Consider the following 22,555-nt stretch of genomic DNA (forward strand, 5'->3'; position numbering starts at 1 on the left):
CCACTCTGTCTCTAGGCTCCACACCTGCAGGGTCGGGGGTCCAGCCTCGGGCCACATATTCAGCCCAGAGGATCCTCCAGTGTACCAGGCAGCCCCTTGTGGATGCGACGGCACACTCCACCCAGCCAGGCCAAGGCTGTCCCCAGACACAGGACCTGCCCCAGAGTCCCCTGCGGCCCCAGCACGGGCTTTGGGGTGGACGCCTCACATGGTGTGTGCAGCACAAGGGCCGTTTGTGTGGAATCATGAACACTGAAACCCGAGTGCTGACCTCTCCTGTGCTCACCCCAAGTTCCCGTCCTGAGGGAAGGGCCAGGTCCCCTCCCCAGCTCAGAGGGACTGGGCACAGCCCTCAATCCCGCAGCTCACTGTGGCCAACGTGGGGCCTGGCCTCTGATATTCCCGACATGAATCCCAGGGTGGCTTGAGCCCCAGAATGTACGGGGGTCCGGGAGGAGGGCTGGCACTTGGGGAGGGGGGCAGGAGGGCCACATCCACAGCAAGCTGCCCCAGGCTTGGGAGACCCGGTCCCTTGGTGTGCACGAGGCCGAAAGCTGGCCCGACAGACGGACGGGGCTGAGTGGGCGGCCGCCTCCAGTCTCACTGGACACAACACACACCCGTGTGATGTTTATAGGCCATGCTTCTGCCAAGTGCCGGGGCCCTGTGGGGTGCTGCCCTCAATCCTGTAACTCCATCTTTTGCCAGAAAAGATGCTGAGTGAAAATGACATGGAGCGGCAGTGGCTTTAATTTGAAGCCAACTTCACTCTGCTCTAGTTTCTCTAATTTATGAAAGGAGAAATGATTTGCAAAATCCAAGGGTGAGTGATCATGGTTATAAGTCACGTGCAGCATGACACCCGCACATCCCAGGATGAGGAAAAGCATGATGGGCAGTGGGGCTGAGGCTCGGTGGGGTCAGCCCGGGGTCCCTGGACACTAGGTGGAGGGGTCTGTCTGCCCAGCAAGGCTCTAGAGCTTCCAAGATAAGGCAGTGCCCTGCGAAGGCAGAGCCCACAGAGACACATCTGTCCTTACAGAGGAAATAGGGAATTGTTTGGAAAACCCGGGGGGACCAGAAGCAGGGGACCTGCGGGGTCTCAGGACGATGAAGACCTGGGGCACGAGGAGTGGATGGGGGCCAAAGAAAGCACCGCAGTAACATACTCTAAAGGGAGAAAACAGGGGCATGAGGAGCGGATGGGTGCCAAAGAAAGCACCACAGTCACGTATTCTAAAGGGAGAAAACAGGGGCATGAGGAGGGGATGGGGGCCGAGGAAAGTCACCACCACCGTAAAATATTCTAAAGGGAGAAAATACAGCACCCATCAGGAACGTCTCTGCCCGCCATGGTGTTCTGTGGGCTACCCCTGGATGAAACTGTTCCCGCACCCCTGGGCTGCAACACCCACACCTCACAGGCTCAGGTCAGACAGGGCTGGGAGGGGCCGCCTACCTCGAGGGTCCTGCAGCCGAGACCTCCGACAGCGGAGCTCCAGCTCCTGTTGGCAGTGCCTGGCGCGGTCCATGCTGGCCAGCAGCTGCTCTGTGCTGACCGTGTACTGGAATGCTGCTCGGTGTGGGTTCTCCTGGCTCGCGCCCTTCACCCTGGTTAAGGCTGAGCCGTTGTGCTGCAGCACCATCCATGGAACATCTCCAGGGTGACAGCAGGAGAGAGAGAGAAGGAGTGTCACTAGTGGCACACTCAGACCCTGGGCGTCTGCTGGTCCTGAGACATCGGAGTCCAAGAATCAGATTAACAGGATTCTAGAACATTAAGTCCTGGGAAGGGGTGGCCTCTTGTTACGATTTGTGTTACTCAGTATCCGAGGGGATCCAGTCATGAACATTTGTGTTTCCAGGTATTTAGCCAGACAGAATGTTATAGGAGAAAAAGAGTAGAAGAAATGGTCATTAACATTTTGTAAAGATCTAAAATTATGCAAACCACGCCTTCCCTACTCCTAAAATGTGCTTCTCACTGCTGTACAAGAGCCCTGTGGGCACCCCTGGTACCTCTGCAGCCCTGATCCTCTGGGTGTTCCCTTCCTTCCTCACTAGGCACCGCTCAGGAGGCCACTATGGCTTGGAAGGGCGGGCTCCATGGCTTAGGCACTGAAAGGCAGGATGAGGCTGGTCCCTCCTGCGCCTCAGCCCTGGCCCAGCTTCCCCGGTGTTGAGAATGAAACTTGCCCTGCACGCTGAATGCTGTGCAGCAGGAGGCAGGCGGCCGCTCCAGCCCGACCCCGCGTGTGCAGTCCAGACGCCTGGCACCATCTGAGACTGGAGGTTAAGCAGTATGTTCTCATCAGGACTTGTCAAATTAGAGCCCATGACACCGTCATTGGACTTGGATTTGTTCCTGCCCCTCTGTTACCCTCTCCTTGCAGAAACCCTCCTGCATGTCCTGGCGGGTACAGCCGGGTCCAGGGGAGTGAGACACGCCACAGGCCGCTGCCAACTGCATTCCAGACCCCTCCACCCTACGGCCAGTGCCCCAGCCCTGGACCCTCTACCGGTCCCAGTGTGACTGACAGGCGAGGCCTCAGAGCCCAGGAGAGCGTCTTGGGTGAGGCCGGCAGCCACAGGGGTCCCTGGAGAACCACAGCCTGGAGTCTACAGAGAAACACCCACGGGCCATGAAGGCTGTGGCTGACGGAGGCACTGCCCACACAACCCAGCTAGCAAGTGGCCTGCCTGTCCTCCCTGCCTGGGACTCCCAGGCACACCTCCTTTCCCGTTCTCTCCTCTACATGAAGCCCCAGTGTTTCATCTGGCAGAAAGGTGTGGTCCCAGTGACTCCAAGAGGAGCTGGGTGCCATTTTGATCATGGGTTCCGTGTCTGTGGCTCGACGGCAGGGAGTAGTCACGGGGCCCACTCTGTCCTCAGTGACAGGGTTCCCTCGAGGCAGAAAACCACCCACTTCGGAGGTAAAAGTGTTCTTGGCCGAGTAGAGGCATGAGTTGCAAACAGGGTGAGGCTCTGCCTGCACGGCCCTGGACACAGTTCTTCTTTAGGGGATGGTCACTGGAGAAGCCAAATTCCAGCACAGCCAGGGGTGCTTTGCATTACCGGCTTACGTGTGGCTCCCAAAATTCACGTGTTGACATGTGAGCATGTGGAAATCTGAGGTTCTAACCCCATGACCTCAGAATGTGGCCTTATTAGGAGCAGGGTGGTTGCCGATGGAATTAGACGAGGCGACGCCATAGTGGAGCAGGGTCGGCCTGATCCAACCCGACTGTCCTTGTGAAAGGGGAGATTTGAACACAGACACACACACGAAGCAACACTGTGCAAAGATGCAGGCAGAGATGAGGGTGTGGGGGCCCCCAACAGCCATGAAACACCAAACACTGAGAGAAACCCTGAGAGCAAGGGAGAGGCCTGAACAGAGCTCCCCTCAGGTCCTTGCGCACCGACCCTCCGACGCCTTGGTCCTAGATGTCCAGCCCCCAGCGTGTGCGAGAATGGGCTCCCATTTCTGCAGCTGATCAGTCCCACTTGCTTTCTTCCAGATCCCTAGCTGGCTGCCATCCAAGAGTTGGACAAAATGGGGCTGGAGGGGCCTCTGGCATCGCCCGCCAAGTCACCCCATCTCAGTGCCAGCCTGACCAGGGGCCACGTGCCTGTTGCCGCCACCCCATCCTCAGGCTGCTCTGTGCCTGGGCCCAGCTTGCTCTCTCCCCAGGGTACATGCCCGACTTCCTGTAGACGCGGGGCTACAGGCAAAAGCTGTCAGACTTTATGGTGGGGGGGCACTGAGGGGAAGAAAATGAAAAAACTTCCTTAGGATTTTTTAACCTATTCGAATCATCATAAGAAATCTACCCATAAATAAATCTTTTAAGGGAAATTAAGTTCCTTACAGGCCATATTAGTCTGCTTGGGCAGCCCTAGCAAAGTAACAGACCAGGGGGCTTGGAACAGAAATCTCCCCTAGTTCTGCAGGCCACAGGTACAAACTCATGGTGCCAGCCGGGCCGCGCTCCCTCTGCAGACGCTGGTGAAGACCCTTCCTTGCCTCTTCCGGCTTCTGGGGTGCCGGAAACCCTTGGCTTTGTTTGACTAGCGGCCACATCAGTCCGGCTTCTGCCTGCCTTCACACAGTCATGTTCCCTCTGGGTGTGTTTGGGTCTCCAAACTTCTCTTTCCTCCTAAGGACACCGGTCACTGCGTCGGGGGCCCACCCTAATTCCGTACAACCTCATCTTCACTAATTAAGTCTGCAAAGACCCTTTATCCAAATAAAGTCCCATGCAAATTCCAGGTGGGCACGAATCTGGGGGGCGTCATTCAGCCTTGTGCGTGGGAGACACTGAGATCTGGGTGGACACCTGCACCTGCTTTACTTTTTGTTGTTTCTGTGATTCTGAACATTCACCCAAACTTAGCAGACTGGAGAATTTGCAGAGGTAAACCTCCCTCTGCCAAGTTCAGCAGGCGGACTGCCTGCTCTGTGGCAGGGCAGTGATGGAGGTACTTCAGGGTGGAGGCATCCCAGCTGGACCAGGGGACGCAGATCGGCATTGAGGGGAGGGGAGGCATAGTCCCCGGCCGGGACAGGACACGTGGACATGGTGATCATTACAGAAACAGACTCCACAGTGCTTGGGATCCAGGGCTCTACTCAGGCTCACAGGAGCTCAAACGTGAAGGCGTCTCTGCTCAGGCTCAGCTAAAGTGCAAATATTCTTCCAACTGCACATCCACTCATCCAATCAGGTAAGTCAGGAAACGTTTTGTTTTGGAATTTGATAGGCTAAGTGTTACTATTAAATATTCCACAAAAAGAGCACATGCACAGAAATAATATAATTATGGATTTTTGCTTTTGAACTATCTGTTCAAGTTTTATAACCAAGACTTTTATTGAATAACTACTTACTGTCCCAAAGTTATCCTAATATACCTTCTAACAACGTCAATTTCTACTAGGTGAGCTGCGATTGTGAGTTCAAGCTGTCGCGCTTAAATCAAACATTTTAACTCACCTGTCATGTTACAAAACGCCTGGAACGGCTTCAGGGCCCCGCTGCCGTCTGGGTCGATGTTGTAGAATCCTGAGGCATGGCCGAGGTGCTTGTAGGCCTCACATGACGGTTCGTAGAGAGCTGGGGGGTCATCCAATCATTCGCCATATGAAATAAAATGTAACAGAGCTCTCAACATTTTAAATTAGGAGATGAGGGAGGCTCCAAGTCCTGCCTTATGGTAAATATCGACCCTCCAGGGGAAAATGTGAACATGTATTAAAATACAAAACTATTTTTAACATAATATGTGTGCTAATATACTTAACTGGAAAGAAGAGGAGTGTTGCAACCATTTTTATAGCACTTTTAAATCCCTAAAGGCAAATAAAATTACCCAGTCCAGTGGAAAGTTCTGTTCACTGTTACGTTATGTGACAAGGAAACAGGTTGTGAGCTGGGCTCAGGCGCGCTCACAGGTGGAAGCGGCGTCTTTACTGTCACAGGTGACGGGATTCCATTTGGCTGGGTCCCCCTCCTGCCGCCTCATTTCCGACAGCCGCCTCCCCGCCTCATCTCTGTGAGCGTCCTCCCCGCCTCCCCTCCAAGAGCCGCCTCCCCGCCTCAACTCCGGGAGCGTCCTCCCCGCCTCAATTCCCAGAGCAGCCTCCTCGCCTCGCCTCCGAGAGCTGCCTCCCCGCCTCACCTCCGGGAGTGTCCTCCCCTCCTCACTTCCGAGTGCGGCCTTTCCCGCTTCACCACCGAGAGCCGCCTCCCCGCCTCACTTCCCAGAGTGGCCTCCCCGCCTCGCCTCCGAGAGCCGCCTCCCCGCCTCACTTCCGGGAGTGTCCTCCCCTCCTCACTTCCGAGTGCGGCCTTTCCGCTTCACCACCGAGAGCCGCCTCCCCGCCTCGCCTGCGAGAGCCACCTCCCCGCCTCACTTCCCAGAGCGGCCTCTCCGCCTCAGCTCCGGGAGCGTGGTCCCCGCCTCACTTCCCAGAACCGCCTCCCCGCCTCACCTCCAAGAGCGGCCTCCCCACCTTGCTTCCCAGGGCAGCCTCCTCGCCTCGCCTCCGAGAGCTGCCTCCCCGCCTCACTTCCGGGAGTGTCCTCCCCTCCTCACTTCCGAGCGCGGCCTCCCCGCTTCACCACCGAGAGCCGCCTTCTCACTTCGCCTCTGCGAGCGTCCTCTCCACCTCGCCTCCGAGAGCTGCCTCCCTGCCTTGTCTCCGGGAGAGGCCTCCCCGCCTAGCCTCCGAGAGCCACCTTCCCGCTTCAACTCCGAGAGCCGCCTCCCCACCTCACCTCCAAGTGTCGCCTCCCCGCCAGCCACTGGGCATTGGCTTCACCTTCACCTCTCCTTGGAAGAGCCACAGTGAAGTCGGTTCAGTGTGAGGTCGATTGTGGATCACAAGTTAAAACCACTCACTATCTTCTGGTGGTTTTCTCAGAGTGCTTGGAATCACAGTTGCTGATAACAGTTAAGAAAAGCGGATGCACCAAAGCATATTGATGGGGGCACCTGCTTTGTGGGGGATGCTACCGGGCATGATGGACGCAAAGAGAGGATGGTCCTTGTGCCAGCACCTCCGCCCTGGCCGGGCAGCGAGGGGAACTGGTCCCAGGAGCTCCCCGTGCAGGGCCCTCTGGTAGGTGTGCAGGGAGAGGGCAGGTGCAACAGGGCCCCTACCATCGCCTCCCCTCCCTCCCCTGCGCTGAAGCCGCTGTGTGGACCCGGGGAGGGAAGCCGCTTACAGCGATGGCACGTGGCGCCCGTGTACCCAGTGCTGCTGCAGTCACAGTGGAAGGCCGTCCAGGTCTGGGAGCAGGTGCCCTCGTGCTCACAGTAGTTGGGTAAACACCTGAAAGAAGGACAGAGACGGTCGGTGTCCATGGTTGGTGTTCAGACGTGGTCTCTGTGAAACATGGGTCCTGTGGCAGGGCGAGTCCAGCCACGGACACACAGTTCAAATGGCCAGGGATGTTGAGCCTGTCCTTAAGAACTTTGCTCCCAGCACTAAGCCCCAAGCTAATAAATCTGTCAGGCTCAACCAACTGCCCTGTGTTTGGGTTTGAGGCAGCGGGACTTGGAATTCTTCCCTTGATATCGTAGAACTCTTTGTTTTTTATGTCACAATAACAGAACATTGACCTTGCATGTGGCCAGGAATGGCAATTTCTTACAGAAAATAACAGTGATACTTTATCACACTGAAATGTTCTGTGACTTTAAGTCCTAGAAGGAAGACTGGAAGGAGAGGGAAAAAGAGGAGAGGAGGGAAGGGAGGGAGGACAGGGGCCAGAGGGACAGCCAGGTACACCTCCGTCTACATATGGCACTGGCCCAGGACCCACAGATCCTTCATTGCAGTCCTGGATGCCATTGTTATGATTCTTTTTCCATTTAGAATTTAGAATAAAATCCAGTTGGCACCAAAGTTTTATGTGCATTTTGTTTTCCCAAGAAATCGAATAAATCTGGAAACGGAAAACCCAACAGCCATCCATCCATGATGCACGGTATTTTGCCATAGGCCTCATTAACGTTAAGATCGGGACACCTGAAATTTCACTTATAGGACTTTTGTGAATTTTAGTAGATTATGGTAGAACTAATTTTCTTGAATATAAAAAAGTAAATGTTTTATTATTACTTATTATTCAAATAACCCAGAAAAGTACCAAAAAGGTAAAAGTCATTTGAAATCCTAGCATATAAAATAGCCACTATAGTTACACATGTGTTGATGCTTATATTTAAGTATATACAATATAAATATACGTGGTAATTTTGCAACCTTTCTATCAATGATTCATTAGTATGCCATGAGGATTCCCGTTTCAACAAATTTATATTAGCAATTTTGATAATTCAAAGAAATCTATTAACAGTTATCCTCATTGATTTAAAATGTTACATATTTGAATTTAATAGAAACCAAGGGTGATACAGAGAATTGATGAACAATTAAAATCAATAACAAAAACACACTAGTGATTGATTGGATACACAAATAACGAACTATGTGTTTTTCGTGACCTAAAAACAGATTTGAGCCTGTGAGGAGCTAAGTTCCTTGTGTAGAAACTGAAGTCAGAGTCTGTCTTCCAGCAAATGTGCTGTTTCCTCACTCATCTGCATTTCCCAATCCACTGGCTGAATTCCTTTTTCATATTTCCGAGTTGGAATGAGACTTACTGTTGTAAAATAAAAGGAGGAAGAGTTCGCTCAAGGCCGTCCCCCTGGTGTGCCTGGTCCTGGATAAATCGCTGCCCTGTGTCCTCCTCCCGACCCAATGTCCCCCAGGTCTCCACCCCAAGTCCTTCCAGCTCCTAAAGCGCTGCCTGAGGCGTCCTCATCATGATTTTCATCTTGTGTGAACTTCTCCAGATAAACAAGCCACCCCTCAGAAGGCGAGGTTGTGTGAAAGAGCCTAACAGCACATCAATTCCCTCCCCGTCTCTACATTTCCGTTATAAGAACTGGAGTGGGGATTCCTGGAAGCCAGAGGGTGTCCTGCTCTGCCCGCTCATGCCTCCCCTCTGGAGTCCAGGGATGGGGAAGGGGCAGCAGCGTCTTCCCAGCCCCCAGCCTGGCAGCACTTTCTCTCCTCCCACCCAAGCCCCTGGGCCCGTGGCTGGGAAGGAGGTTCCAGACTGCACCCATTGTTTCTGGATACGGGAAGGAAGGATGTGTGGCCGGTGCTGGTGGACATGAGTGTGCGTATGTGATGTGTGAGCGCCTGTCACACTGTGTGTTCTGCCTGTGTGTGTTTACATGTGTGAGGAGACTCCTCCCTCAGTGTGCAAGATCTGGACTATAGTGAGTGACGAGTTTATTATGATTTAAAACATGGATTCTGCACACATAGAGCGGGGCCTTCCCTTTCTGAATTAGCAAAGCGCCGGTGCCATTTCACAGGAGGTTGTGCTCCCATCAAGTCCTGTCCTGGCAGGAACAGTTGTGGGGGGTTTCCCCCAGTTCTGAGGGGCAACGAGGGGTGGGGCCGATGCATCGTCACTGGGCAGAGGCACCTGGGGCCTGCAACCCTCCTAACACAACATGAGAAATGAATAATTACAGGGGCTTTAACCTGGAGAAGAAAGTGTTCAGAAAACCAGGTTTTCAAATACTTCAAGTCGAATGTGTGCCAGAGGGTGCAGAGGCGGTCAGCTCAGCCAGATGTAGACACAGGTGAACAGGGCGCTCAGCTCACCCAGACATAGACAGAGGTAAACAGTGCTCAGCTCAGCCAGATGTAGACAGAGGTAAACAGACACACGGAACGGAGCTGCCAGCGATAGGCAAAGCGAGGTGACAGGGACAGGGTTTAAGCGAGGTGACAGGGACAGGGTTTACCTCCCACTCGACACAAGCACACACAGTGGCCGTGCACGTGGCGTGGTCACGTGTTTTCTAGACACTGGTCATCAGACAGGGAGGCCATTATTCCTAGGAGACGGGCAGGCATGCCCTGTGCTCATCCCAGGCCCCTCTGGAGTCTTTAGACAGTGAGGAAGGAAGGCAGTGGGGTCCTCGGGGAGCCTGGAGACCCTGATTTGAGGAAGGCAGAGAGGGCAGGGCAGCTGTGGAGGGCAGGGAGGGCAGCTCTGATAGCCAGGGAGAGCTCCACAGATCCAGAGGGGCCCCGAAAGTATTCAGTGCTGGTCACCAAGTGCAGAGAGAAAGCTACCCGGGGCCATGGAAAGGACCCCCAGGATCAGCAGGAACAGTGGCCTGGCTGGCACCAGGCAGGGCACCAGCTTTCACAGGAAGGAGGGCAGCCCGGCCACACACAGCGTGGACTCAAGAGTGTCCGGCCTTAGCCCTGGAGAAGAGTGACCCTGAGACCAAGTGCTGCTCAGACTCACAGATCTCACAATCGAACAGAAGAGACATGGTTGTGTCTGGAAACAAAGCTTAAGAACACTGACAGGATGCATGTCACCTCACGTGGCACTAAGTAAGGTGAACCCCAGAGTGTGGCCCTGAACACTTACAGGACACACGTCACATGGCAACAAGTAAGGTGAACCCCAGACAATGGCCCTGAACACTTGCAGGATGCACATCACATGGCACCAAGTAAGGTGAACCCCAGAACGTGGCCTGCATCGAGCATCCGCAGGCAGGCAAAGGAAAATCAATCAACCAAACCAGCCCCAAATGGCAGGTGCTGCTCTCAGACAGAGAATTTGTGCTCGTATGTTCGGAAATTAAGTAGAGACACGAAAGTTATTAAAAAGCACCAACTAGAGATGATATTACAAGTCTAACATGAAAACCACACTGAGTGGCTTTAAGATTAGACATTGCCATAAAGATGAGTGAACACAGAAAAATAAAAAGAAATCATCTGAAGGAGACAGGAAAGATAATTTTAAAAGCAAGAACAAAGCATTTGTGGGCTGTGGGACAATTCCAAGTGGTCAGTTCCACGTGTCATTAAGTTCCTAAGATGGGAAAGAGGGGAGAAGAAAAAAATAAATAATGACAGAAAATTCCCCAAATTTGAAAAAATTAGAAACACACAGATCCAAGAATCCTAATGTCCCACAAGCACAATATATAAATAAAGCTACCCTAAGGTATCTCATAATCAGATTGCTTAAAATCAGTAAGAAAGACAGAGATCTTACAAGCGCCCATAGAAAATGACATGTTTCGTCCAGTGGAACTCAGGCAAGGCTAATGGAAGATTTCTTGTGGGCGGCTGCCGTTAAAATGACGAGAGAAACCCTCTTAGGACTTTATGCCCAGTGAGAATATATTTCAAAACCAAAGGTGTAGGAAAGACGTAACCAGGCACAAAAATGCTGAAAGAATTCATTCTCAATAGCCTTGAAAAGTGAATGTTAGAAGAAGTTCTGGAGATGGATGGAAACTGACACCAGATGGTCATACTCATCTACACAAAGGACCCGGGGGCAGCGCTGGGACTGATGTGTGTGCGAGTGTGTGTTGTTATGTAAAATGTTTTATAAGAGACTTGACTGTTTAAGCAAAAGTAAAAACAATGTGTGAGGATTTACAATGTAAGCGAAATAAAACATAGCAATGACACACACAGGCCAGGGAGGAGTGAGAAGACAGGTCTGTGGTTCTTCAACCACACTGGAAGTGCCGTAATCTCCTCCAATTATCTGCAGATCCAACAAAATCCTAAGCAAATTCCCAGAAGATTCTTCTAAAGGAATTTACAAACTACTTCTAAACTTCATATAAAAGTGGAAAGGCCTAAAGTAACCAAAGTGATTTTGAAAAAAAGAACAAAGAGGAGTAAAACAACCTGATTTCAAATATTATCGTTCAGAAATTATAATTCCTAAAATGTGGTATTGGCATAAAGTTAGAAAAATAAAGGAGCTAAATACAGAGCCCAGATGTGGACCCAGATGTATTTATGGACAAGTGGATTTCACAAAGGTGCATGGGCGGTGAAATGGGGAGAGGACAGGCTTTTCATCCAGTGGCACTGGATATTTACATGCAAAGCAGAACAAAACAAAACAAACAAACCTCTGCATAGCTTGCACCGTCTATAAAATAATTCAAAATTAATCACAGACCTAAATGAAATCTAAACCACAAATCTCTAGAATTAGACATAGCAGAAAATCTTTGTGACCTCACATTAGTCAAAAATGTCTTCAGAATACTCCATAAAAGAAAAAAATAACTTGGACTTCATCAAAATTAAGAACTTATGCTCTTCAAAAGACACTTTGTTAAGAGAATAAAAGAACAAAAGGAAGACTGGAAGAAAACATTTGCAAAGCATGTACCTGGTAAAGGACTTCTATCCAGAATATCACGGGGGACTCTCAAAACTCACTAAGAAAACAAGGGATCCAATTCAAACAAATGTGCACAAGGTTTGAGTAGAATTTCTCTAGAGCAGATGCTCAGATGGCAGGTGAGCCCATGAGAAGGCCATTCACGCCGTTCGTCACCAGGTACATGCAGGCGGAAGCCAGGGGGGCAGACCACCGCACACCTGCAGAGTGGCTGAAATTGGAGACGGACCGGACCACGTGGACCACGTGCTGGCAAGCATGCAGGAAAACTGGAATTCTCACACACTGCTGGTGGGAACGTGAGAATTGCAGTCGCTTTAGAAAAGTGTAGCAGTTTTTCAAAAAATATTCAGCACCCTCTCCATAGTTTTTAGCTATTTCCTTCCCGATGGTTGCCCGAGGTCAATGGAGCCATTTCTATACAGAGGCTTGTTCTGGAATGCTCACAGCTGCTTTGTGTGCAATAAGGCTGAGGCGGGCAGATCACCTGAGGTCGGGAGTTCGAGACCAGCCTGACCACCATGGAGAAACTTCGACTCTACTAAAAATACAAAATTAGCCGGGCGTGGTGGTGCATGCCTGTAATCCCAGCTACTTGGGAGGCTGAGATAGGAAAATCACTTGAACCTGGGAGGTGGAGGTTGTGGTGAGCCAAGATCGTGCCATTGCACCCCAGCCTGGGCAACAAGAGCAAAACTCCATCTCCAAAAAAAAAAAAAAAAAAAAGGAAAGGAAAGAAAAGAAAAATTGGAAACAATCAAAATGTTCATCAATGTGGAAATGGAGAGACAGACGGTGTCCTCACCTGCAACTGTGGGGCTGTGTGGCTAATGTGTGGGCTTCCTTCATTATCTCCCAGAGCACATAAGGGTAAGACGTGCTTTTAAAAGTTAAAGACTAAACTTACTGAGACAGAACCCGGTCCAGGGTTACTATATATAACTGTATCTGTCGTGCAAAATGCTACTTCTGCTTTACATTACTTCCTTAAATCTCAACCTGAAGTTGGATTTTAAAAACTAAATTCACATCCATCATCTTTAAGTTCATAAATATTCAAGTATTTTATGTGTGGTACTATAATGACAAATTTGTCCATGCGGCGTTTAAAATCTACTTTACTTAAATGAATTTCACATCAAACTGGATTAAATAGATTCCATATGAAGAACTGTCATGGGGTTCGGATATTTTCACACACAGAGGTGGGTGGGTGAATTGCCAGGTTACTAAAATAGCTTCCCATGAGCTGAATGTCAGTGGGCACAGTGAAGCCCAGGCTCCCAGCACTGCCTGGGGGTCAAGACCCAGGGAGGTCCCCCCGGCCCCACCAGGCCTGTTCACCGCAAGGCCCTCCCACCGCCAGGGAGCAGGATGGGGAAGCCTCATCCTCAGCAGGTCTGTGCCCCAGAGCTGGGTGTCCACAACTTACATGTGAGGCTACAGTTTTTATACCCAAACACCACTTAATCAAAAACTCGAAGTTCAGGTTTACTAGCTAAAGTTTTCTTGGACAAATTTTTATCAGAGAATTTTCCACTTAAAATTAGTGTAATGTGTACGTATGGGGAACTGGCTCTGAGTTTAAAAAGTGGCGCTGAGTCATTTAAGTGGTGGGAATTGTGTTTTATTTATTGTTAAAGATGATTTGTAAATGGTAATACGTTTGGTGAAATACAGCACTGGGTTCCAACTATTTTTTAAATGAGGACTAGGAGATTTGATAGACCTGAAGATAGTATTTTAATGCTTTTTCTGACCGAACTGCTTGACCAGACGAAAAAGGAGGGTTTTCAAACTGCAATGTTTATTCAAAACATATTCAAAAACATATTACCACTTACAACAGGAAGGGCATGGGCCCCGCCGTTCTGTTTGCCCATGTGATTCAGGTTACAGAGCCCAACCGGTGATGCAGGTTACAGAGCCCCACCGTTTCTGCCACATTTCAGCTTTCCCAACACTTCCCTGTGTTTTGCCCTCCAGAGGCTCCTCTCCAAGGACCCATGGATGCCTGCAGTGCCTTCCACAGCATCCAAGAGCCACGCCTTCCACCCAACGCTGTCACTTGAAACAAGCTATTGTGTGCAATTGTCGACACTATCATCCTGACGTTTCATGGGAAACAACCCTCTCGCTTCCCGTGACGGGGGCTGGGGAGAGAAACCGTTTCCCCTGTGGACGTCCACTCCGAGCCCTTCCAGGTGGGGCCACCCTCGCCCTCCGAGCCCTTCGCCGCCCTCACCTGTCCAGGATGCCACAGGTGTCAATCACAAGGTCGCTGAAGTTCCCCACAGTGCCCCGCTGCACCGAGATCAGATCCACCTCCTGGCCGTCGATGGAGATGAGCTGCAGACACCCCTGGAATCCGCCCAGTGGTCCCAGCGATCGGCCGCAGTCAGAGCCAGAGCCGTGAGGGGGGCACCCTGAGTTTCAGAGGCACAGGAGGCAAGAGGAAGAGGGTAATGGGTGGACATAGTGTCAGGGTGTGGGCAGCCGCTCACACTCCCCCTGACGCGAGGCTGCCTTCCACCTGCGGGCGGGGCCGCCTGCTTATTGGGAAGGGGGAGGATGAAAGTTAGGTCAGCAGAGCATAAAATAATCCTGGAGGCAGGAATGTAAGAATATATAAAGAAACCTCAGAATTTAAAATTCACCCTGAACTCAAAGAATGCTCTTTCTTAAAGCATATTAGAAATTTAACTTTTTACCATTATAAATCTTAAGGGAAAAACCTAAATGCACATGGATTTACAATTAGAAAAGAAATAACAGACCTTATTATTGTACATACAAACAGCTAAAATGTTAGAGTCTGGGGAATGATATCAGGCCAGAAGGTGACTGGGCACCCCCACTGAGGCTGGTGTGCCGGCCACACACAACGGCAGCCTTGTCCGTCAGCTCAGGTGTCCCAAAGACTTGCCTCAGCAGAAAAAGAAAAACTTACATGTGTTTTTGTAACAACCATTTTTGTTTTAGCTGAGTTGGTCAAACATATAATCAAAAATTAAATTTCAACATGAACATATCTTAATACCATTAAAAAGTAACAGTCATGCAGTAGCGGGTACATCATCCAAATGTGCTGTGAAAGAAGGAAGCGTGCATCTGATTCTCAGAGTTGGGCCAGCATCGTTTTCCCAACCACAGACCTGGACCCCAGGAAGCGGCTCCTGAGCCTCGTCTCTGCCCGGCCGCCCGGGACCCCTGCATCCAGCTTCGTGGGGTCTGTCCTACCGCCTCCCTCCCTGCCCCCAACCCTGCCAAGGAGAAGGAGCCGCTGCCAGAGGGAAGCCTGCAGCCACAGGCCAGCGTGAGTGGCTCAGCATGGGGTCTCCACGTGGGAAGCAGGACACGCCAAGTGGGTCCAGGCATTTACTAATCAACACCAAATGCAGACAGGCACAGCCGCATGCATTTCAGCATTCACGTAGTTTCATGCCTGTGATGGTTACGACTGAGTGTCCACTTGATTGAAGGGTGCGAAGTACTGATGGGTGCGTCTGTGAGGGTGCTGCCGAAGGAGCCTCACATTTGAGTCAGTGGGCTGGGGAAGGCAGATCCACCTTAACCCTGCAGGCACCATCTACTCAGCTGCCAGCAAATATAAAGCAGGCAGGAAAACATGAAAAAGAGAGGAGGGCCTCACCTCCCAGCCTATATCTTTCTCCCGTGCTGGACTCTTCCTGCCCTCGAACATCGGACTCCAAGTTCTTCAGCTTTGGAACTTGGACTGGCTCTCCTTGCTCCTCAGCCTGCAGACGGCCTATTGTGGGACTTTGTGATTGTGTGAGTTAATACGTAATAAACTCCCCTTTCTATAGTTCTGTTCTGTTCCTCTAGAGAACCCTAATCCAATGCCAAACATTCTTGAGAGAATCTTGTTTTCAGACCTTGGCTCTTCTACCTCACAAAATAATGACTCATTAACCTCTAGAGCTGGAGCATCACTTTTTCCCTAATTACAGATAAAAAGTACTTGATAATTGTTTTAAATTTAGAAAAACTTCCACTTATTTAAATATTAGAAAGTACTATACCATATTGCTATTTAAAACGTAGGTTTGAGGTGTTATGATCATGAGATGCTCTCTTCTGAACAAAATGAAATAAGTCATTTTGGTAAGCATGGAGTTCACCCACTACATTTAAGGGTTTTTTCTTTTTTTTTTCTTTTTAGAACTCCTTTGGGGCCCTCTGTTAATTGTCAGTCATAAATGTCTAAGAACTGAGGATAAGGGAGTAAGAATCATGCTGCATCTTAATTCTTGCACCAGCCATACTGTTTTTCCATGATAATTACATGCTAAGTTTTCCTTTATGTTTGAATAATAGTCATAACTATTCAACACTTTCTCTTCCCAATAATTTACATTCATATGACAGATGAGCTTATGCATGCCTCGCCTCTGTCCAGTCGTTGTAAAGCACGTTACAATGCTTTATATCAGCCTCGTGGAAATTTGAGATTTCAAATTAAAAATGAGGTCACAGGAACCTGGGCAGACTCTGAAGCCTTCCCCTGGTCATTTTCTCACTTTAGGGGTGAAACCCATAGTTCAAACGGTTAGGCGTCCACTGAAGCTTGGGCGCCATGGATTTGGTTCATCTCTGTGGATGGGGTCCACTCTTCCTTTCCACGATGGGTTGAGTTCCCTTATCAAAAATGCTTGGGACCCAAAATGTTTCCGATTTTGGGTATTTTCAGATTTTGGAATATTTGCATTAAACTTACCAGATAAGCATCTCGAAACTGAAAATCCAAGATGCAAAATGCCCCCATGCTGGCTGGGTATGGTGGCCCATGCCTATAATCCCAGCACTTTGGGAGGCCAAGGTGGGTGGATTGCGTGAGGCCAGGAGTTCAAAGCCAGCCTGACCAACATGGCGTAATCCTGTCACTACTAAAAATATAAAAATGAGCCAGGCATGATGGTGGGTCCCTGTAATCCCAGCTATTCAGGAGGCTGAGGCAGGAGAATCACTTGAACCTGGAAGGTGGAGGCTGCAGTGAGCCAAGATTGTGCCACTGCACTCCAGCCTGGGTGACAGAGTAAGGCTCCATCTCAAAAAAAAAAAAAAAAAAAAAAAAGCTCCAATGAGCATTTCTTTTGAGCATCATGTTGGCACTCAAAAAGTTTTGAGTTTTGCAGCATTTTGAATTTTGGGGTTTTGGATGTGGGATGCTTAACCTGCATTTAACCGACTGGGGCTGAAAGGACAGTCATGCCATACAAACATGGGAACAACCTTCAGATTCCAGAAACAGTAACGGCGCTGGTCATCTCCCTTTTTCTTAAAACATATTCTCTCACTTTTTCAGAACAAACTCAATTCTGAAACTTTGAACAAAAGTGGCGATGGCAGTCACAGGAATGGCTGTGCAGCTTCACAGAGAAACGAGTGTGCAGCTGGTTGACAGCTCCACCAAGAGGGAGCAAGGAGAGCCAAGAAGGGGTGGGCTGCACTCACCCTCCGCAGACACGACAGCCCCCAGCACAGAGGGGCACAGCAGACGTGTCCGGCCTGGGGCCCCCCGTGGAAGCACTGAGATATGACGATTCCTGGGGAAAACCTAATCCTGACTTCCCAGGGAGGCCGCAGGTTCTGCAGCTCCGAGGCGGGGAGCCGACCTGTGACCTGGTGTCTGCACCAGGAATTCTGACCCAGGAACACTCAGAGAGCTCAGAGGGCAGCCCACGGACCAGGTGCCGCCTGCCCGACGCCAGCACAGCATGAAGCCGATAGCTCTGGCACCCACCAGGGTTTACAGGGATTTGCCATCTGCATCTTCTGCTCAGGGCCTGATGGAATAAACACAGAAAGCCGCCCCAGAACGCAGTGGAGCCGCCTGAAGCTCACTTCACGAGGAAAGGAAGGGGAGGTGACAAGTGAGCCAGGGACAGCCCCATGTGCGCGTGACAGGGTCGCACTGCTGTGTTCCTGCCTGGACCGCCTATGGCCTAACGAGCCCGACTGAGCGGCATGAGGCCAACGCAGACCGCCGACGTGTGGCAGTCGCACCCAGGGCCGGCCACACATGCCTCCCGCGGCAGCGTGACTGACCGCCGTCCTGACTCGAGGGCAGCGCTGCAAACGCTCGGCCAGGGCTGTGCTACAGGAGAGGCGAGGGGAAGGACCCCAGGAGGGTCTCAGAATGTGGCACGTACGGTATGAAAAGACTCGGGCAGCAAGCCCTGAAAATACGACCTGGCACACGAGATCCTGGTGGTGAAGGGCTCTCAGTTGTTAAATGTAAATTACACTCAGTAGAGCTGCTTGGAAAAAAAAAGTGAAGTTCTTTGTATTTGCGGAACTGCTGGAGAATCAGCCACACATGACACAGCAAAAATAATAAAAATAATCCCGGCCATCGCATGCCAGGCAGGGAAGATGAACACAAGGGGTCCGTGTGTTCTCAGCCCCTTCACTCACCTCCAAAGTAGTAGGCGTCGCCTGGGTGGACCCCCACAGGTACCGTGGCGTGGATGGTGGAGGCCACGTCGTCGTCCACCATCACGCTCAGGTGGCCCCGCGTGGACGCCACTGACAGAATGCCATTGCCCGTCATTTAATCCAACACCTGCGGAAACCAAACCAGGTAACAGACACAGCCACAAACCACAAACTTCGTAAGTTTGTTTATTTATTTATTTATTAGAAACAGAGTCTCATGATCTCAGCTCACTGCAACCTCCACCTCCTGGGTTCAAGCGATTAACCTGCCTCAGCCTCCCGAGTAGCTGGGATTAGAGGTGCCCACTACCATGCCTTACTAATTTTTGTGTTTTTAGTAGATATGGCATTTCACCCTGTTGACCAGGCTGGTCTCAAAATCCTGACCTCAGGTGATCCGCCTGCCTCGGCCTCCCAAAGTGCTGGGACCATAGGCATGAGCCACTGCACCTGGCATAAGTACTTTTAAAAACTGACACAAATCAGTGACTCCAACAAGTATAGTAACCTGAACAAGGAGAGTGGAGGGAGCTCAGCCTGTCCTCTTCCCCCACAGGGCACATTCTGCATCGATAGTTGGGGGAGCTCAGCCCATCCTCTTCTCCCACAGGGCACATTCTGCATGGAGAATGAGGGGAGCTCAGCCCATCCTCTTCCCCCACAGGGCACATTCTGCATAGAGAGTGGGGGGAGCTCAACCCGTCCTCTTCCACCCCAGGGCACATTCTGTACGTCCCTAACGTCCAACATCCCCCTCACCTGGCCCAGGACACCTTCTTGCTCCCACTCATGCAATTTGACTTTTGGGGGGGCACATAGAAATATCAAACTCTCCTCAACTTCAGCATACATTTTAAAAAACCTTATGTGATTTTTCTCCTACTTCACAAACTTCAGGTAAGGACCCTGAATCTCTGCAGTAGCTACCATGATAGCTGAACCACCGTGCGGCTGCGCTCTGTAAGGCAGAAAGGTCTGTCCGTGTGGCACATCTAAGCACAGAGGCCAGGCCCATCTCTCCTCACACGTCTGAAACAGCCACAAATCCCACCCCTGGACAGAAAGGGACTGATGCCTCCAGACCACTCATGTCAGGACACAGCTCCACTGGGAGGCTGTTAATACTGATAACCTCAGCCAGGAGCAGGGGTATCAGGGAGGAGTGGGGTCTCTGGAAGGTAGGGCTGTGCCGGGTGTCAGGGAGGTGGAGGAGGCTGAGGAGGCCCGGGGTGGGGGTCCTCAGTGCCTGACCTGGGGGACCTGGCTCTGATGTTGCTGGTTCTGGGCAAGATAGGCTTTCTCATGTTTTCCACCCTCTCTGTCCTATGCTGACAGGGCAGGGGCTGCAGCGAGGGTGCACGGCTGGGTGGGCTGGGTCAGTGGAGGAGGGCACAGCTCCACAGGAAGCAGGGACTCCTTAGGGTCACCAGATTCCCAGCCTGTCAGACGAGGCCAGACATCTGGGTTTCGTTGCTGAATATCTTGATTTTAAAATGTTGGCTGTTGTTTTAAAATATAATTAAAAAAGAAAAGAAAGCTCTGTCCAACAAACACATACCTGAGGGCAGCCGCTGCCTGGGACTGGCAGTGTTGGGAGCCCTGAAGGTAGAGGTGGAGCCAACCAGAAAAGGCACCGGGTTAGGAAATTAGTCATTCAATACAAGCGCAGTCACGAATCGCTCTTCAATTATGGGTTATTCTTTAGGTTCCCATCGCCTTTCAAATGACTTTCAGTCATTTGATATTCATACGGGGGTAAAGATTGACAAAGTATTTTATGGCATGCATAATTATATTTGACTCCTAATTGGTTGAAATAATATTTTTAAACAATTTAAAATAAAAATTTGCAAAGTTAGAAATTATGTTGAAAACTTTACCTTATAATTCAAACTTCTGTGCAAATTAGAACCCAATCCAGCTCCATGCTCAACACAATTTAACCATGATTCCACGTAACAATCTTAATGCATATCAGATTACCAGTTTAAATCTAACAAAAAACACTTATTTAATAGAAAATTGAATTTATTATTATAATAATTCATAAGCATGTTATTCCAGTTAAAAAGCCACTATATTGAGTTCTCATAGCTGTGCTTAAAATAATACCTGAATTATCAAATGCTGATTGTGTGAGCCATAGGTTAAAAATTTTTGGCTGGGCGTGGTGGCTCACACCTGTAATCCCAGCACTTTGGAAGAGCGAGGCAAGCAGATCACGAGGACAGGAGATTGAGACCATCCTGGTCAACAGGGTGAAACCCTATTTCTACTAAAAATACAAAAATTAGCTGGGCATGGTGGTGCGTGCCTATAGTCCCAGCTACTTCTTAAGCTGAGGCAGGAGAATTGCTTGAACCCAGGAGGTGGAGGTTGCAGTGAGCCAAGATCGCACCACTGCACTCCAGCCTGGGCAACAGAGTGAGACTCTGTCTCAAAAAAAGAAAAAAAAATTGTGTATACTGTGAGAAAACTGTCAAATCATCTATAGTTTAATCAGATACACTTCAAATATAACATTTGCTTGCTTTGCTAAATCTAGCAATAAACGAGAATTTTTTAAAAAAGAAAAACGAAAAAGTGGGAATTGGTAGGAAAAATTCTGGTCAAAGGGTCCAAACTTCGATTTATCAGATGAGTGGGTTCTGGAAATGCACAGCATGGGAATAGTCCTGAATCATGACCACTCCTTGTTGGGTTTGGCTGGGGACTGCCCTCTGCCCCTCCCGACGTGAGCCTCTCCACGGAGGGCTCACAACAAAGCAGCCAGCTTCACCCAACAGAGCGAGAGCAACTCCCCAGTCAGAAACTCTGACTCTGCATCTTAACCTCCTCAGTGACAGCTATGACTCTGCCACCTTCTATCTATTAGACAAGCCACCAAATCCAACTCACCCTCTGCACAGAGGCTGAGTGGTGGCAGGATCCTCGGGGGATGGGGTCCCCAGAGCCACCTCAGGGTGCCCACCAGAGACTCATAATAAACTCCTTCTGCAGGATAGTAACATTATTATAAATATTCAAAAATCTATTATAATCGTATTCCTAGCAATTTTTCAAATATTTACACCAATAGACTAGTTAAAAATGATACTGGCTTTGTGGTGCTTATTAAAGTAACATCACACTGACGCAGTTTATTTCAGATGTTTAAAATTAGGCCATGCTTGAAATCTCTGCCGAGGACATCAGATCCATCACCATAAGCGATGTGATAATGACACACTCACTATAAATTAACATTTTTCTGATGATAATCTCGAAAGCTTGCTCACTGCTAAGATAATGAATCTGATTTATTTCTTCCTCACAAACCTAAACTCATGTAAAGTTGTCTCATTATTAACATTAAGCAGGTGGTCAAAGGACGGTCCTTAAAAATATCAAAGGGACGAGTAATTTTGGAGTGTCCACTTACTTTTCTGTGATGCAGGGAATAGAAACAGAAGTAAGTTTTAGAGCTATCTTAGAAGCGTGCATGCCTGCTTTTCTCCCCATTTCGCTTCCAAATCTCTTTCTTGCTCAGTTTCTGGTGATGTCCTATTTTGTTGCTTTGGGCACATATGATGAGACAGAGAAAGTGGACCCAGTGTTCCTTAAACATTCGTGTCTGATGATTCCATGGAGGGCCTGGGTGTTATTCTAAATCAGCGTATGTGTGACCCTCATCAAAGATTCCAGCGGCTACACACGGAAGCAGCGCACCCCCTGCTAAATGCTGTGCCCCAGCGTGGACTGCACCGGCCACAGCCTGTCAGAGACAGCACGCCTGACCGTGCCAAGCATACCGTGGAACTCAACCTCAGGGGCAGCGCCCAGCAGCCAGCGCTCCCTCCATCCTGTGGAAAGGTGTTTAGCAAGAGGATGTACATGAAGGAAAACGTGTTACCGTGTGCAGGAGATCACCTCCCTGAACACTTGCCTTGCCTCCCGAGTGTAGACACTTCATCCAGAGTGTAGACCCTCCAGGCCCCAGCACCTGCGGGAGGAGGCAGGGCTGGCCTGGGCACTCCTTCCAGGAAGGGAATGGGGAAGGGTCCCCTGTCTTGGCCTCGGCCTTCACACATCCCCTCTCCTTCATCTCAGTCATGGCATCTCTCTGCGTAACGGAGGCATCTCTTCCCGCAAACGTGCAGATACCAGGGAGCCCGCAGCCCTGGGCGCAGCTCTCAGATGTGACGCCGGCTTGCATACCCAAACTCAACCAGCAAAATAAAACCCAAGCTTCACAGATGAGGCTTCTTTCTCCTCTCCTCTATCCAAAATGATCAGCTATTTATTATAATAAAAAAACGTGGCTTTGGGATGCCAGTGCTTC

At 50.0% G+C, this 22,555-nt stretch overlaps 1 protein-coding gene across 1 annotated transcript in view; it reads right to left on the reverse strand.

Moving 5' to 3' along the window:
• LOC100433112 (contactin-associated protein-like 4) overlaps positions 1-18,693 on the reverse strand; it is an 83,603-nt gene extending 64,910 nt beyond the window's left edge. Inside the window, exons 1-5 of the mRNA XM_054550166.2 lie at positions 18,214-18,693; positions 14,021-14,201; positions 6,733-6,839; positions 4,999-5,118; positions 1,460-1,657 (exon numbers count right to left, since the gene is read on the reverse strand). Of these exons, the coding sequence (XP_054406141.1) occupies positions 1,460-1,657; positions 4,999-5,118; positions 6,733-6,839; positions 14,021-14,201; positions 18,214-18,349 (742 nt within the window). The 5' untranslated portion in view covers positions 18,350-18,693. The remainder of the gene's footprint in view (positions 1-1,459; positions 1,658-4,998; positions 5,119-6,732; positions 6,840-14,020; positions 14,202-18,213) is intronic.
• Between the last annotated feature and the right edge of the window lie 3,862 nt (positions 18,694-22,555).

The sequence above is a fragment of the Pongo abelii genome, chromosome 11 (assembly GCF_028885655.2).
Source record: "Pongo abelii isolate AG06213 chromosome 11, NHGRI_mPonAbe1-v2.0_pri, whole genome shotgun sequence".
Lineage (NCBI taxonomy): Eukaryota > Metazoa > Chordata > Mammalia > Primates > Hominidae > Pongo > Pongo abelii.